Raw genomic sequence first — 14,540 nt, 5'->3', positions numbered from 1 at the left:
CACCAGGGGAGACGGTCGTTTTCCTGAAGCAATAATTTGCCTCAGTGAAAAAAAACAACACACCAACAAACCAACAGTGAAGTTCTGACTGCTCATGGCACATTAATGTGTATCAGCCATCGCCTGTCACCTCCTAATGATCCCACCTCCGATCCAAGCCCCAAACTGTGGGCTTTTTACCACTACATTTAAAGCGAAGAACAAACATAAACCAGTCACCTCCCGGCGTGGCTGCAATTTTCATTAGTCCAGGCAGGGAAAGGAAGGGGGTGTTGCTCTGCTCGGCCCTTACTGCCTTCACAGTTTATGGATTTCTTTTTTTTTTCTCTTCCCAGCAGCTCAGAAGAAACTTAATCATCACCTCTGAGTAGGAAGAAACCCTCCCATCGTATCCTTCAACTTCAGGGGCTACGTGGTGTTGCTCTGGCCTTTCCCACACAACGTCTGAACTCAGCACATGCAGCCACGTTAACACTCTAGCTGGATGTTAATTTATATTATATTATATTATATTATATTATATTATATTAATTGTTAATTATTTTTTGTCTGGTTTAATACATATCTTGTGTGTGTGTGTATGTATGCTGATCTGCATCTGGCCACAGAACATTGCAGACACAGGAAGGTGGAGCTGAAAGCCTCTCTCCTTCAGGAAGTGGCTGTTCAAGGGTTCCTCGTGTCCCCCAGAGATGTGGCAGGATTATGGGCTTTGAGGGCAGTGATGCACCTGGGACAGCCCAATCAGCCCAGCTGCTCCCTTTGTTTGCAGGTCCCTGGGACAGGGGGTCAGCAACACCGCAGGAAGGACCAGGGCAGCCCGGGGTGATGCTGCAGGGAGGGAGGGAAGGGCCAGTCTGGTGCTTTCTGCACATAAGCAGACAGGTCCAGGTGTTAATGAATCACACACTTGTCCTCAGCTGGAAGAGCAGCCACACTCCCAGCTCAGCCACTCTGTACCAGAGCAGGAACTTGGGGCTGGTGGGTGAGAGGTGTTTCTGCAAAGCTCTTGGCTAAGCCTTAAGAAGAGGATGAATCTGATGCTGGCTTTAGTGGCTCAGCTGCTAGAGGTTCAGCCTCTTGGGCTCTGAGCACATCAGTGGTGACACCATAAGAAAACCACTTGAAGGGACATTAGTGGCAGCTAAAGGAGGTGTTAAACTCCCCAGTAAAACCCTCTTTACTTTCTGGAGTAAAGCTCACCAAAGGCAGGCAAAGCTTTACTGGCAATTGACACTCACACCATGGGCACATGGCTGCTGGGGACATGAGAATGACACGCCCCCGTGGTGCAGACCACAGGTCTCAGTGTTCTGCACCCATCAGACCTGGAGGTAAGACATGGCACAAAGCACACAAGGCTTTCTGCAGGAGCAACCACCACCATATGTGTGTCCTGGCTCTACCTGCACATGTAAGAGAAACGAAGGAATATACAGGGAGAGCCAAAGGCAGGAGAGCAGCTCCACAGGGACAAGAAGGTGTATGGGGAAAGTGCAAAACCACGGTGACACTTGCAGGTATAGAGACCTTGTGCAAAAAGCCCTGGATGAGACCTTCAGACCACACATGGGTGCCCTGGGTTGTGCCACTCACCTGGAGACTGATCTTGGGCAAGACAATGGCATGGGGACCTCGAAGACCCCCAGGGTCAGCCACAGGTGGAGTGAGAGGTGCTGCCTTCACCACCAAGCTCTAGGCAGGCTGTGGCTGTTGCAGATTTGCTGGATTACCACCATCTCTGGTGGCAGTGGTATATGCTATTGCTGGAAGGTTCACATTTTATTATTTAATTAAATACAGTATATTTGTGGATTACACAATCATTTGCAGGCCTTGATAATCTTTTTCTACTTAGCTCTGCACTAGAACTCAGGAGGCAAACAAAGACATTTGTAGCTGTTGTTGGAGGCCCTGGCTTCATGCCAGCAGCTCTTATTCCTTGGGAAAACTGGTGTAATTTGTATTGAAGAACATCCTGGTGATCATGAAATACTGGATATTTGTTTGGCCAAGCTTGAGCGTTTCAAGCTTTTGTTGCCCAGTAAAATAATAGACCAAATATGAAGAAGGAGGAAAAAAACCAACACATAAAAATCCTGCCTGCAAAGGGCTCAGAGTAAAGTGACAATGCCCAGCAAGTGGGTTTATGGGGATACCAGCATGACCCAGATGGGTGTCCGTGTCACCCCTTCCCCTCCCTGCATCCTGCCACAGCACACAGGTGTTTTCCAGCAAGAAATTTCAACCCAAAGCAGAGAAGGATCCATGGCTGTTCTCCCAGTGCTGAGCCTCTGACAAGGAGGGAGCATTGAGGGGACCAGAGGGGTCAGCTCCACTTTTTGCCCTGGTAGGAATGCTGCTGTGGGCTGGAGTGTTGGGTCCCCTACAACACATCCAACAAGATTGTGCCACCACAGAAAACCAACCCATCTCTTTGGGGTGAAACCCTCAGCCCATGCCTTGAAAAGGGACCCTCACAGATGTTTGACTGAACATTTGGGAAGTCGTATTTGAATAGGCTTCCACAACCAGCTGAGCGCTCACCTGCCTGAAGCTCAGCTGCCACCAGCTCCTCCCTGGCCACCTGTTCTCCCAGTGCTTGCAGCCACAAAATTTGGGGAGATAATGGTATTTTTCCCATTGCCCTTAGTTAAATTCCTCCAGAAACCTGAACAAAATTCAGTTACAATTTTCCTAAACATTGGAAAGGTTGGTGAAAGAAAACTTTGGAGGTTTTAAGAAGGAATAAAAAGATCAAAAAAATCTTTGTTTTAATGGCACTATGGTTAAGACAGTTGAAGTTTAATACTTGCTGTTGATGGGTTCCTTGCTGGAGAGTAGGAAAACTGTGGGAGAAAGCAGACAAAAAACATCCAGTTTATGCATGTAGCAAATGCAGAGACAAGGTGAATTTACAATCCACAGTATCCCTGCCAGCTCCAAGCCCTCAGGAAGTTGGTCCCAAAAATAGATGCTAAGAAAATAAGAAAAGCAGTTTAGTTTTTGTGAGTTTGGTCTGCATGCTGGGCAGAGCCCTAGGCCCACACTTCAGGGATGCACCCCCCAAACCCACCTCCTGCTGTCTGGGTATGTCCCCAGCATCATAGGGCAGGTCACCGCCAAGAGGTGCCAGCTGCTGACCTGGGCTTCCTCTCCCAGTGCTTTGCTTTAAAATCCTAACACCCTATAACATACTCTGGAGGTACCCAAAGTTATGGGGTGACACAAGAGCTTTGACTTAGAGAATAGGAAAAAAAAAAATCCCATAGCTTGCAGAGCCTGTGGAGACAATACAGCATCACCCCTTCACCACTTACCTCTTTCCCCATCCCCAAGCAATGTGCTGTCACCCTGTTACGTCCTCACAGGAGGAAGGACCATGACAGGACATGAACCAAAGCTGTCCCAGCTCCCCTTGGCAGCTTTTGACCCCGTCAAGCAGCAATGCAGCTGGGCAGGTACTAACCTCTGCTCACCTCACCTCTGCTGGTGCAAAGGATTCAGCTCTTCTGCATCTGATCAGCAGCTCCGAGTGCTTCCAAAGGTGATGAGTGAAATCCAGAGGTTTAGAACAGGAGACCACAAGCCGCCCAGGAAAGCAGCTGATGGAGAAGCCTCCTCCCACTCTGCACCCATCCTCCACCCAAATCCCCCTGCAAGCACCCAGGGCAGCACTGGGGCTGTGAACAGCCACAGCTCAGTGCCCCGGTCCCCACATACGTACCTGGTGGCTCCAGTGATGCTCTCCCATCCCGATGGTACTTCCCATCGTGCTACCCCAGTGCTGCTGCAGATTTGGCTGCTGCTCCAGGGAACAACTCTTCCCCAAATCCACCCACCTCTCCCACCTGCATCGCCCCCAAAAACAGAGGTGAGACATCAGCTTTAGAAAAAATGTTTAATCTCTCCTTGATGCGTGTGTTTATTTACAAGTACTAAATCTGAAGAACATTAAAATAGGAAATAGCAGGATATTTACATGATCAAAGGGCATTCGACCAGCCACGCTGGCCTGTTGCTTCAAGTCTGAAACAATCACAGAAAGGTAACCAGGATTTTTATATTTTTTTTCCCCATTTAATTTTTTTTTAAAAAACTATGAAAATCCTCTGCCTTTCGCCAGGTCTGCGTCAGGTTCCCCCCCTGCTTTCTTAAAGGACAGCTCGTTGTGCGCTTTGGTTGGGACTCGGTGAGCCAGGGAGGGACCCTGCTGCTCGTTGTCCCCCTGCTCACCATCCCGAGGCTGGGCCCAGCCCCAGGGGTGGCACAGGGCTCCATCCAGAGCGAGACACCAGGGCCAGGCACGGGGGGCACTTCCAGGCTGGGCTGCATGTTTTTTTGAATCCCAAACTGAAGAGAAAAGGCAATGTGAGCTGAGGGGTGTGGGGGGCAGGAGGCAGGGAGGGACCCGCTTGCTGCAGCAGTCAGGGAGCAGTTTTGGGGTCTGGCTGCCTCAGATGGCAGGGAGCAGAGCAGGAGCTCCCTGAAATGCAGCCCCAGGGCAGGGGATGCTTCTCCACCTCACCCCATTTTGGGGCACAGGCGATACTGCCGATAAGTCTTGTGAATGCTTCCCAGCCTCTTCCCACATTTTCTCGCTCCCAGGCAGGGTCAGACCAGGACTGCCATTCCAGCTCTGTCCCCCACCAGGCTGGGGGGAGGGAGGACGAGCTGCCTGGCATGGTTAAGGACGCTGGGCATCACACAAAAGGCAAAGGTAGCACCAAGAAGCACCGGAGACTGTGGGTAGCATTGCAATGCCCTCCCTGACCACCACCCTCCCTGTTAGAGGCAGTTTAGGAACCCCAGAGGGGTGGGGAGGGGCTGGAGGGATCCTTTGGTGGACCAAGCCACAGACACGCCAAATCTCCTCAGGAGGAAGCCAACAGGAACCCATCACCAGGACCATACCACAGGCTCTCAGCATAGTCATGGCCTCAGCAAGAGGATGCAGAGCACAGCCACACCATGGCACTGCCAGCCTGCCTGGCATGACCCCCCTGCAAAACTCTGCTGCCCAGATCCAACCCAAGCCCATCACAACCAAGACACTTGCCTGTCCCTCCAGCATGGCCAAGGGAGCAACCACTGCATTGCTGCCAGGAAAGCAACAGGCTAATAAACCCTCTGCTCTTAACGGTGCTTCCCACCCTTGTTTGTCAACGAGGAAAGCTTCAGGAGGATGCACTTAAAAACACATCTTCATCCTCTCCAATCAGCAACAGGGAGGGTCCCATCACCTCTCCTCAATTGCCACAAAATCTAGACGCTTGGCTCCCTCAACAACAGCTCCCCAAAACACTCTTACCACTGCAACAGGTAGGACCCACACCACTTTCGGATAGAGACTTCCAAGCCACCTCTCTCCTCCCACTGGATCATAACGACCACCAACGCACGGCCACCATCCTCCAGGTGCCTTCCCGGGCCTCTGCCAATGTCACCCCACCAGCAGCAGCACGAGGAAGAAGCTTTGGGCCAACCTTGCACCAAAGGAGCCACAGGCACCTCTCCTCCCCACTGCAGAGGCAGGGAGTTCTGCAAAGGATCCCTCAAGGGACCCCCCAGGAGGATTCTGTCCCACTGGATCGCCCAGGGAGATGACAGCAGCTGGTGGCAGCCCCAGCACGGGGAAGGTGGGCACACAGCTGTCCTTTAAGGCTCTCCAAGTACCACATTTGATATGTGAACCTCTGAAGTCTTTCTTTTTGCTTTGTTTGTGTCTTCTTTTTTTTTCTTTCATTTTTTTTCTTTTTTCTTTTGGACGAGAAAGTGACAAATTAATTTCAAATAAAAATAATAGATAACAGGTCTAAACAAACCTCTAATATTCAACACTTGCAGTTTTTTTTTTGTTTTATGGTTTTTCTTTTTCTTCTGTTTCTTAAAAAGATCAACTCAGACTAAAATCTAGCACAGTCATGCAACAGCCCACAGCTTTCAGAAATCCAGCGACAGCTCGGGGTTCGTAGGTTTGTGAAACAATTATTTCTTTTTCAAACATAGTTTTGCTGTTGGGGTTGGGGTTTTTTTTGTTGTTGGTGGTGTTTGTTTGTTGTTTGTTTTTTTAAATCAGCATCTTCTCCTTTCCCTCCTTATTAAAACCAAACCAAACCAAACCAAACAAAATTACAACATAATGAGAGATGTGCAGGCTTCAAACGATTGTTCTGCATGGTGAGAAAGGCTTGGAGATTTCTTCCAGACCATTTGGTACACTTTTTTTTTTTTTTGGAATTGTTGTTTGTTTTGTTTTAACTGGCTGTGTAAATTCATTTCATATTTATATTGGTTCGATTCTCCTTCAGTTAACTATACAGCACCCCACTGGGGCACGAGAATTAGATTGTAACCACATATATATATATACACACTTTTATTATTATTTTTTTTTAATTAAAAACTTCATTATTTCTCCCTCTCCCCCCTTAACTTGCAATTTAAGGGAACGGCTAGAAATCAGCTGGGCTTTTTTCCACTTGGATTTCGACAGCCACCTGCTCCTGGCAGAGTCTGGCCCCGTCTGCCGTGGCCCAGGCAGCAATGGGAGCTCTTGCTACAGAAAAAGAAAGGGTTTTGCTCATATTTTTTTTTGCAAGTTTTTGGTCACCTGTTGCCATTCAGGGCAGCATTCAGCACCTTTTCATTTCTGGAAAGCACAAACCCACAAGGATCTGACATTTCGAAGGAGGCAGCCAAGGAAGAGACCTCGGGTTTCCAGTGAGACCCCCAGAAGGGTGGAGCAGAAATGAGGTGACAGCAAGGAAAGAAAGGGGGAGAGAGGAGAAGACAGAGAAGAAAGGTCAACCTTGGGCAGAAAGGCCTGCACACGTTTGGCTCCATGGGCTGGTCACCCCAAGGGGTTTTGCCAGGGGAAATCCTGCTCAGGAGGAGCTGCCTCCTCTTTCTCCTGGGAATCTGGTCCCTTCCCCTGCATCAGCACAAAAAGATGATGGGGGAAAAAAGAAATACAAAAACTTTGCTACGGCTGCTCCAACACCAGGGGATCTGCCAAAATAACCCAGACTGGCTCTCCACGAACCCTCCCGACAGCCCCCAAGCCTCTGCAACCACCACTGCTCAGCATCACCCCAGGAGAGGCAGGGGCAGGCAGCACTGCCCAAATCTCCCTGCAGCCACCATTATCAGGAAAACAAGGACGAGCTCAACAAAACACTGATCATCCCTCAATGATCCCTTGGGAAAAGAAAAAACAACCTCAGGATTTCCCTTCTTCTCCAATTGTGACCTCCAGAACCACTCCAGCAGCATTTAAATAAGAGCATCTATCCCAGCTAACAGAACTTTCACCTTTTTTTCCTTCTTTTTTTTTTTTCCGCACTAAACAACATTCAAATAAAACATGGCACAGGACATATTTTAAGAAATATCAAAGCTCAGGGATTTCTCCCTTTCTTGCCCACCTCTACTGCCCACACCCTTAAATCTCCCCAGCATCAGTCCTTTAGCTTATTCTTTAAAACCACTTTTTGTTAGTTTGTTGCAAAAATTTAGAAATTTTTGTGCCCCCTCCCATGTTTTGTTATAATTTTTTCCCCCCCTTTAAATTAAAAATTTTGTTTTGCCTCACGTAAATTGTGCAAATGTAGCAGTTAACACTAGTGGCAGAAGGCCAGAGAGAGAGAGAGAGAGAGAAGTGGGGAGAGACAGAAAAAGAGAGAGTAGGAGGAGGAGAAGAGGGGGAGGCCAGTTGGGGAGAGCAAGTCAAGTACAGTAAAAACAGGAGCCCACCCACCCTCCCTCCCCCAAAGAAACAACAACATCCAAACGCCGTCCTAGAAAGCCCCGCAGTCCCGTCCCTCCTTCCTCGTGGGCTCAGGGGCTCTGCCCAGGCAAAGGGGTGCCCAGCGGGTCCATGGGGCAGGAGAACCCCTTCTCCTCCACCTCCCCTCTCTGCAAGGTCCCTGCTGCGTCTCGGCGGGATCAGGGGGTTGTGTGAGTGTCGAGGGGTGGAGGGGGGAGGGTAGTTATCGATGTTGCTGCTGTCGTTGGGATTTGTGGATTTATTTTATGTGGTTGTTTTCGCTCAAGCGCGAGGTTTCCTTGTTAGTCCGTGGGCAGCACGCGGGGATCCCGCGGGTCCATCCGGCCCCAGCCCCAAAGTCTTCCTCTGCCCGTGGCTGCCGCTGGGCCGACCTCCCTCCTGTGCCCCTGCCCGGGGTGCTGGCACTGCCCTCTCAGCTGCTTAAGGCCATTGTGTCGATCACCTGCTCCAGCTTACTCCTCAGCCGCTGCCTCCGGGCCTGCTCATCCTTCTCCAACGCAGCTAAAATCTGGGGGAGAGAGGGGAGAAGAGAGGGTGAGGAGATGCCCTCCCACCCCATGCGGCTCCTCGTTGCCCACGTGGATGTGCTGGCTCATTGATGGCATCGGGGCACAACCCGTGGGAAGTGACGTGGGTTTGTTCCTGTCCCTTACAGAGCCAGGAAAGAGTCAAAGGAGGCACAAGGTGGAGGACATTGCCCTGAGTGCTGCCACCCCACAGACAGAGCCCCCTGTGACCCCCAAGGGGCTGCAGTGACACCAGGGACCTGGCTCATACTAATGAGAAGCCAACTTGCACATGGAGAAATAAAGAAAACAAACATCCATCATCAAATGGAGGGTGTACCCCAAAAACCAGGACAACATCACCTTCCCACCACGTCTGTGACTCCAACTCTCCAACGTGCAAGGGAGGCAGAAAACTGGTTCCACAAGCACAGGAAGTCCAAACCCATGAGGTGTAAGTTGCCACCAGCACCAAAACCTGGCTCATCTCTCCCCAGGGTGCACAACTGAGGGACACCAGGGTGATGGAGGGGAACACCAGATGGATACACCAGCAAATCCTGCCTCACTGGGAGCCAGGAGTTCTGTGCAAGGGATGCACCTCCAGCCATCCAAGCATGGCTTTCCTCTGCAGAAATCCCCTGTCTCTAAACCAGCTCCTGGCCATGATGGCAGATTGCAGGGTGAAAGGACTGTCCTCTGCCCTGGGCTGGATGCAGCCATGCCCGCAGGGCTGGAGAAGGAGGGGGTGGAGGATGAGACTCAGAGAGGGGAGAAGGGAAGTAATGAAGCATAAAATGAAGGGGCAGTTGCCCTCCCAGCAGCCTCGTCTCCCTCACATCATGCCAGCAGAGCAGAAAAGCTGATTTAAAAAACCAAACCTGACAGAAATCTCATCTCCTCGGGTGAGCTAGTTGAGAGAGCACATTTTTTGCAATTAAATATCAAGGCATCCGTCAAAGGGGACTTGATTAACCATTTCATTGGCTGCATAATTGGAAACAAACTGTTGTATAATTAATAGACTTACTAGGAGGCAGGCAAAGTCCATCAGAGCCCTACAGGTAACTTCTTAATGGGGAATCAGTTCCCTTTGATTAAGAGCTGCTGCAGCGCCGGCAGGTTGTGGGAGCAGCGCGTGGGGCTGGACTGTGCAGCATCCACCACACTGCCCTGCACCAGCCTCCAGCCACCAACACACCCTGGCTCTCCACGAGGCTTTTTGGGACAGGAGCAGGCTGGTCCCTGTCTGCTGAGGCAGTAGGAGATGCCTGATGGGGAATCTATTCCCAAAGGATGGGGGAACACTGCACCTCAACACCAGCATCAGCTCCTGAGGAGGGGAAAATTGGCCAGCGAGAGGCAGGCTCATCTGATTTACCTCCTCTGGCAGCAACAACCCCGGGCTGCAGTTGGACTTCTGAGAGCTCATAGATTCTGCCACAAACCTGCCAGTGGGGACACTCCCCCACCATCCATCTCTGCAGCCACTATCAGGCCTCACGCTACACGCAGGGTAAAGTAACAAAAACAACACTCATGCAGACATCAAAAGCCCACGTGACTGAAAGGTGGCTGAGCTGGAACCAAATGAGATGGGTCAGGGAGGTGGAAGAGCAACCTATTCCCCCCACCTACCTCTCCAATAAGACAGCTACATATCTCGGGATGCTGAGGTATCCAAAGACTCACAACCTGCCCCTGAATTATTTGCTCCTCTTTTATCTTAGCCTGATGGAAACAAAGCAGTCAAAGGGAACCTGGGCTGAGTGTAGACAGAGACCCAGGTTTGTCACCTGCTGTAAGGAGCCAGGACCACTGATTACCAAGATGCAAGTACCAAAATGAAAATTAATTATGATTTTCATTCACAGCCAATGACAGCATATTATTGCACTGAACAACAGGAAAAATTATTCTCTCCCATTTTGCATCAAAGAGGGTGCAATCGGGCTGCATATAATTGTGCTTAATGAATGAAAACAAACAAAGGGAACAGCTGCGATTTATTAATCCCATTACAAATAATAAAAGAAGTTCCTGAGAGCTGTGAACACACTTGTAATGTTTGGAGAGCGGGTGACAGCAAGACACTCAACAGATGTCAGACTGTCATTAGTGGGCAAGAAGAGGACCTGAGCTCCTAAAGGGTAGCTCATTAATGCCACATATTCCCCTCCCTGCTCTTGCCCAGGACTTGGAGGATCTATTTGAAGCTTGAAGGACTTTTAGCCTGGAGGAAGCAAGCACCTGATGATGGCTGAAGGATAATGGCTGCACTGCAGCAGGTCTAGATCCTCCAAACTGCTCCTGTCCCACCCTCATGGTAGCCTCAGAGCTGTTAGACAAACTGTAAAATCCCTGAAAACCCTTCATAGCCAACTCATCACATAGAGGGGGGTGGCCTGGATATGCCATTGTAAGTTGCTTGGGGAGCAGCAGAGAGGTCCCACCAGCATGGTCACCAGCCACGCACTGACCACCACACAGTGCCTTCCCAAGCTCCACGTTTTCCTCTCATACCTGTAGGCAAGCCAAGCCCTTCTCCTTTTCCTCACTCTTCCAAAGCATCCAGCTCCATGAGGATTTTGGTCACCACAGTCCCAGTGCCAGCTTTAGACCCACTGGCCAGGTCTGCTATGATCTGCCCACGGACTCCCAAAATTCACACCTCAGCAGTGCTGGGAGATGCCCCACAGAATTGCTGCAGAGTATGATGGGGACCCCATTTCCTCTCCCTGGAGGGCAAGAGGCCAGCTCTCCCAGCTCTCTCCAAGTGAGGAGATATTCTGGCACTCTGTCATCTAAATAAGCCACAGTTGTCAGTCTGCTTTATTGGAACAATAAAGCCTATAATATCATGTTATATGTATAGATCCATATTTTACTGTAGTTACATATTTTATTGCTTTAATAAAAAGATGCGGGACGTGGATTTGAGCAGTGCTTTATGAAGTTAATTTGTATAAATTACAACAGAGGGGTTTTTAACCACCCTCCCTGATGTTCACAGAGCAAGCACTAACAGGGCCCTCACATCCTCTAGCAACCCCAGGGAGTGGAGCCAGACACTGCTTGTATAATCACAGTGTTGGTACCACCATGGTGCCAGGTTGGGAAGAAGGAAGGCACACTAAGACAACACCCCAAACTCTGCAACTCTGGGGAGCTCACATGCCAAATGAGTAGAAAAGTAGGTGTTTCCCACATTACTCACTGCAGAAAATACAGGGAACAAAGCACTGCCTACACCAGAACTCAGTTCCACGCTTCCCAGACCTTTTCTTCCCAGCCAGACCCAGCCCAAGCACAGGCTTCATTGCCCTCCTGCATTTCACAGGGTGTTTTTCTACAGGAAAAATCGTGGTGACTGCACAAACGAGGGCACAGGGACACAGCCTGCAGCCAAGCCTGACTCCCCATCACCACATCTTACCTCATCCTTGTACTTGGTGATGTAGGAGTAGATCTCGTGCAGCGCGCTCATGCTGTTGAACTGGCTGAGGTGTAACCGCGACTGCTCCGCCAGGTACGCACTCATGTCCTGGTCACTGATCGCTGGCATTTTAGCAATATCTGCATAATATCTGCAAGGGGGAAAGAGAAGAGTGGGTCAGAAGTAGGGACAGATTGAAGGGGATGAGCCCTCACCTGAGAACAGCCTCTGAAGAGGCAAGGTGAGGAGCAGTCACTCACAGAGAGGTCTGAGCGCTCTGCAGAACAGCCAGCATCATTAGCAACATGTTGCTGATGGAGCACTGCCCAGGCCACCCACTTCTGAGCCAGGAGCTCAGAAGTTACTGCTCACCAAAACGCTATGAGGAGTTTTCACTTTCAGCAAAAAAACAAGGTTCTGCAGATACATCTGAAATCAGGGATCCCAGGAAGCAGAGGAGGTAGCTGATGTCTTAGGGCATACCTGGGCCAAATGACTCGGTGCTTTCCTTCCTTTCTGTGCTTCTCTGATGGTTGTTACCAGCAAGAGTCTACCTTACATTTCTTAGGACACTTGAAGATTTGCAGTCCCCTCCCATAGCTGCCTCACTGATGTGCTCAGGAAATATAGGGAAACCCAGACACAGGGTTATACAGCCCAGAATCACAGTGGGAAAACAGAATATCTAACAGGATATTCATAAAAATCCAGGGAGATCAAAGCCATAGCATCCTGTTGCAGAAAGAGAGTTACACCAAGCAGATGCAGCATTGGAATATCTGCTGAGGTCCTTTTGGAAACCAGGGTTTTGTTCACAGGTCTACCCACAGCAAACAAGCCCTGGCTGCTCCCACCACCTGGAAATACCGAGTGCCAGCCTCTCCTAGGTTTACTTTACTCCTCATGACTCCTCCAACAACTCAGAGAAGTTTGTGATACAGTGACCAGCATCATCAGCATGATCAGCCAAACACTGAGGTGGAACATGGCTGAAGCACTTGGGTAGGAGCAGATGGCAGGGAGACCACTTGAGGAGATTACTATGAGGATCCACTCCATCCCATGGTGCTGAACTCAGCTACTGTTAAAATACTTGGGTAGTTTTTACAGAGGCTCATTCACACCCAGAAAACGATGCCAGAGACTTCCCAGATGCTGCCAAGAGAGGAGTGATCTGAGATGAGGATCTCTGGCTAAATCAGGCATCCAGAGATCTGATATGTGGGTCAAGAAATCACTCCCACAGCAACATCTCCTAAAGCTGATATTACTTCTACCCGTGCTGAGTAATATTAAGGACAATATGCCAAATATTTTCAATACCAGACAGCTTTGGTTAGCAAAAAAAACCCATAGAGATCCTTTTGGCAACCCTCTAAGCCTGCAGGTGAAGGCCCCTGTGGGAAGGGACTCATGGGAGATCAATGTACAAGGGAGAGTTGCTGAAGAAGCAGCTTTTATGGCTGCCACAACAAGATGTCCAGGTAACATGCAGCAGTTTCACATTCTGGGTTTCATAGCGACACAAAGGATGGCAGGAAACCATCAGTTTTCCGTACAAGTGTGCACAGCTCGTGTGGACCAAGATCCCAGTCACAACCACCATTTCCAGAGGACACCTACCATGGCCATGGCCCCAGCAGCAGTACTCTTAGGTTTCCCCAGGCTCATCACCTCCCCAACCCTTCCCTGTGCTATTCCTGCCTCAGATTGGCAGGGTGTCCTTTTTTTCAGCTGGTGCCTGAACCACAGCGGCAGACAGACCTGCTGCTGGCACTGGCAGTCCCGCTCAGCCACCCTCCCATCCTGCCTCTGCAAAGCTTTGCCACCACAACTGGGCCAAAAGCCAGAAATGCCCATTACACCATAAATCTCCACAGTAGAGGAATGGTGGGAGACATAGTCACACTCTGCCCAGACACAGACACCTCTGTCACAGAACTAGAGCAGCTCTACCACCTCTGGGTCCATCCCGGCTGTGAGCAATGGGAGAACATCTGTCACCAGTGAGATCTCCCACCTCCCCCCAGGGGCACAGCATGTCTAGACTAGTGTTTCTCCCTGGAATGGTTTTATACCTATTTTTTTCTCCAGGCACACACAGAGCTGAGTATTTTTGTCACAGAGATGGCAAGATCTGAGAAATTCACCTTCTGAAGTTTATGACATTCCTACGGGACTCCACTCCAAAGCCCCCTCCAGCCCCCACAAAGAATTTTCTCCTATTACAATGCAGCTCATCTCTCACCTCAGCCATCATTTTTCAGGGGCACCTTCTCTTCTGATCCAAGCCCTATCTTCCTCGAGGGAAAAAGCTTGTCTCTGTATGGGCCTGCAAATCATCAGCCATGCAAACTGTTCAACAAAAGTAACTGTGTACCCAAGCAAGTACCCAAAGGACAATTTAGGCTACAAAGTTTCATGCTTGCAAACTAGAGAATATGACACTTGTTGCCTGGACATCTTTTATTTTGTTCATTCCATATCTGGTCTAGATGCTGAAAAAGGGAAGGGTCCTCAGTATATAAAAAAAACAACAACACAACAGAAGCATGATTTATAGCACAGCTAATCAGCACAAGGGGAAAGTTGCATCAGCAACCTGAAATCTGCCATTTTTTAAGCTTGATGAAGTCCCACTTTACAAGATGGCAACATTTTAAGAGTAGCTCTGTTTGGAGGGCTTTGGAGGACATCTCCTAGATTTCTCTCCCAAAAGGATAAAGCTAACACAGCATTATGCCTGAGCACATCAATTTGCAATCAGTAGCATTCAAACCCTGAACCTTTAACACTGCATTAATTCAGC

At 49.6% G+C, this 14,540-nt stretch overlaps 1 protein-coding gene across 1 annotated transcript in view; it reads right to left on the bottom strand.

Moving 5' to 3' along the window:
* Window positions 1–8,201: 8,201 nt before the first annotated feature.
* Window positions 8,202–14,540, bottom strand: part of PLXNA1 (plexin A1) — a 99,859-nt gene continuing 93,520 nt past the window's right edge. Inside the window, exons 30-31 of the mRNA XM_009999278.1 lie at window positions 11,732–11,882; window positions 8,202–8,297 (exon numbers count right to left, since the gene is read on the bottom strand). Coding sequence (XP_009997580.1) covers window positions 8,202–8,297; window positions 11,732–11,882 — 247 coding nt within the window. The remainder of the gene's footprint in view (window positions 8,298–11,731; window positions 11,883–14,540) is intronic.

The sequence above is a fragment of the Chaetura pelagica genome, unplaced genomic scaffold, assembly GCF_000747805.2.
Source record: "Chaetura pelagica isolate M959 unplaced genomic scaffold, ChaPel_1.0 scaffold316, whole genome shotgun sequence".
NCBI classification, from domain to species: Eukaryota; Metazoa; Chordata; class Aves; order Apodiformes; family Apodidae; genus Chaetura; species Chaetura pelagica.
This window is presented reverse-complemented; position numbering and strand designations above follow the sequence as displayed.